Source organism: Eriocheir sinensis, chromosome 11 (assembly GCF_024679095.1).
Source record: "Eriocheir sinensis breed Jianghai 21 chromosome 11, ASM2467909v1, whole genome shotgun sequence".
Taxonomy (NCBI): domain Eukaryota; kingdom Metazoa; phylum Arthropoda; class Malacostraca; order Decapoda; family Varunidae; genus Eriocheir; species Eriocheir sinensis.
In genome coordinates this window covers 12049570-12052548 of record NC_066519.1, presented here as the reverse complement: position 1 = coordinate 12052548, position 2979 = coordinate 12049570, and the positions used below count along the sequence as shown (strand labels likewise).

At 36.1% G+C, this 2979-nt stretch overlaps 1 protein-coding gene across 1 annotated transcript in view; it reads left to right on the top strand.

Moving 5' to 3' along the window:
* Window positions 1–1566: 1566 nt before the first annotated feature.
* LOC126996832 (band 7 protein AGAP004871-like) overlaps window positions 1567–2979 on the top strand; it is a 40780-nt gene continuing 39367 nt past the window's right edge. The window contains exon 1 of the mRNA XM_050857705.1: window positions 1567–1726. Coding sequence (XP_050713662.1) covers window positions 1708–1726 — 19 coding nt within the window. The 5' untranslated portion in view covers window positions 1567–1707. The remainder of the gene's footprint in view (window positions 1727–2979) is intronic.

The window sequence follows — 2979 nt, the reverse complement described above, 5'->3', positions numbered from 1 at the left end:
CAACCAACACCTCTTTTACCATCTCCTCCTCCTCCTCCTCCTCCTCCTCTTCCTTCATTCTCCACGCTTATAGGAACAATTTTTATTATTATGAATATGAGAGAGAGAGAGAGAGAGAGAGATATCAAACATTGAAAATTGACTATAATTTGTTTCTTCAGAGAGAGAGAGAGAGTGAGAGCGTCCCCTCCTTTCATTAGGCGGGTGTTAATAAAGCCTTAATTATCCTAATGTGGCGCTGGAGGGATAAATAATAATTAGGAGGATGAACTTAATGACTCGATATTTGCTTTTTTTTTTCTTTTTCTATATAGTTCTCGTTTTCGTCCTCTCGTTTTTTGTTGTTTTCTTTGTTTTATTTTCTCTCATTCATTTTCTTTTTTTATCTTTTCTTCTAGATTTCGTTGTTGTTTTTTTTCATTTATTCGATCCGGTTTTTTTTCTTTTTTCTTCCCTATTTCTTTCTTTCTCTCATTCTCTCTATTTTTTTCTCCTCTTTCATCCTTTCTTTCTTTCTCTCTCTCTCTCTCTCTCTCTCTCTCTCTCTCTCTCTCTCTCTCTCTCTCTCTCTCTCTCTCATTCGGTTTTCTTTTCTTTTTCTTTTTCTCTTTTTATTTATTTCGTATTCGTTCTTTCGTTTTCTGCTTCGTTTTTCTCTTTTCTCTTCTCTCTCTCTCTCTCTCTCTCTCTCTCTCTCTCTCTCTCTCTCTCTCTCTCTCTCTCTCTCTCTCTCTCTCTCTCTCTCTTTTCCCATGCTTCCTTTCTCTCTTTTGTTCTTTCTTTCTCTTATTTTCTCTTTCTTTCTCTCTTTGTGTGTGTGTGAGAGAGAGAGAGAGAGAGAGAGAGAGAGAGAGAGAGAGAGAGAGAGAGAGAGAGAGAGAGAGAGAGAGCGTAAATGAGCCCTGCCATTAGTAAGGGAGAGGGATGGGAGAGTAATGGAAGAGAGGGAGAGAGAGAGAGAGAGGGAGAGGGAGAGAGTGACGTATATTAACGGCACTAATTAGAGTTTTGACGCTTGCTAAGAAATGTCACGAGGAGAGTAATTAGTGCATTGGCTGATGATGATGATGATGATGATTAGGAGGAGGAGGAGGAGGAGGAGGATAAGTGACTAGAGTTGTGGTGGTGGTGGTAGTGGTGGTAGTAATAGTAGTAGTAGTAGTAGTAGTAGTAGTAGTAGTAGTAGTAGTAGTAGTAGTCGAAGTAGTTGTAGTAGTAGTAGTAGTAGTAGTAGTAGTAGTAGTAGTAGTAGTAGTAGTAGTAGTAGTAGTAGTAGTAGTAGTAGTAGTAGTAGTAGTAGTAGTAGTAGTAGTAGTAGTAGCAGTAGTTGTAGTAGTAGCAGTAGTTGTAGTAGTAGCAGTAGTAGTAGTAGTAGATAAATAGTTACTTAGAATTATAAGAATGGCGTAAATAAGGTAGAAAATACATATAATAATTAAAAAGCATTAAAAAACGAAAGAAAATAATAGGGAGGGAGAGGAATAAAGGAAATAAATAAGAAAATCACGAAAATTAACGTTTCTACATATTTTCAAAAAGGACAAAAAGCAAAAAAATAAAAAAAAGATAAAGTGAATTCAAAACAAGCAAAAAAAACAATAAAAAATAATAACAAGAAAACAGAAGAAATGGAACAGTCCTCCTTGACATAAACTAAAAGAAAGCAGCGTGACGTCACTTCCTCTCTTTGATGACGTCACACCAACCATGGGAATGTACGATGGCGGTGAGTAACGAACCTAACACATTTTAAGGGAACTATATTTCATCTTTTTCCTGCTAGTTTTTTTCAATATATTTTTTTATTCAATTATTTTTCTTAATATTCTTCGGAGGTTTTCTATATTATTTATTTATTATTTTCTCTTCTTCCCAATATTCCTTCGTATCCCCTCTCTGCTATATTCTCTCTCTCTCTCTCTCTCTCTCTCTCTCTCTCTCTCTCTCTCTCTCTCTCTCTCTCTCTCTCTCTCTCTTTTCGCTCATTAGATATTAAGAGAGAGAGAGAGAGAGAGAGAGCAAACTTGACCTTCCAAACTACTTACTGTTTCTAATCAATTTTGAAGCAACAGTCAATCACAGGAGACGTTTTTGGTGCGCATTCAACTGTGTGTGTGTGTGTGTGTGTGTGTGTGTGTGTGTGTGTGTGTGTGTGTGTGTGTGTGTGTGTGTGTGTTTGTGTAAATGCCAAACTTCATGGTATGGTACGGCAGGAGGAGGAGGAGGAGGAGGAGGAGGAGGTGATGAAGGATTAATAAGAAAAATGAGAGGAGTAGGAGGAGGAAGAGGAAGAGGAGGAGGAGGAGGAGGAGGAGGAGGAGGAGGAGGAGGAGGAGAGAGAGAGGAGGAGGAGGAGAGAGAATAAGAACGAAAGAGAGAGAGAGAGTTATTTTCACCCTTGTCAATCATGTTTCTTTCTCTCTCTCATTTCTCTCTCTTTTTTTTTCACCTCAAATAGCACGCGGTCTCGACGGTCATTAGTTTGCCCTTCACAACAAAAAGAAAACGGAACAAACACAAAGAAAACGGGACAAACAGCATCGAATTACATCACTTTTACCTCGTTTTCTATTCCTTTTGTTCCTAATTTCGTTTCTTTTCTGTAATTTTTTTATTTTCTTCTTGTTCTTCCTTTTTTTTATCTGCGTTCCTCTCTCTCCTTATTTTTCTTTTCGTTCTTTCCTTCATTTCCTTCCTTTGTTTAAATGTTCTTATGTTCTTCTGTTTTTCTCTAACTTTATTTCTTCTCGTCTTTTTATTCTTTATTTTTCTTATTTTCTCCTTTTTCCTTTGCTTCCTTTTCTTATGTATTTTATTTCTTAATTCCTCTTATATTTTTCTTCTCTTATTTATTTATTTTGTATCATTTTTTTCTTATTGTTAAACTCTAATTATTTTTTTGCTTCATTTATTATTTATCTGCCTGTTTATCTATTTATCCTTGTATTTATATCTTTATCTCTTTATTTATGTACGAAT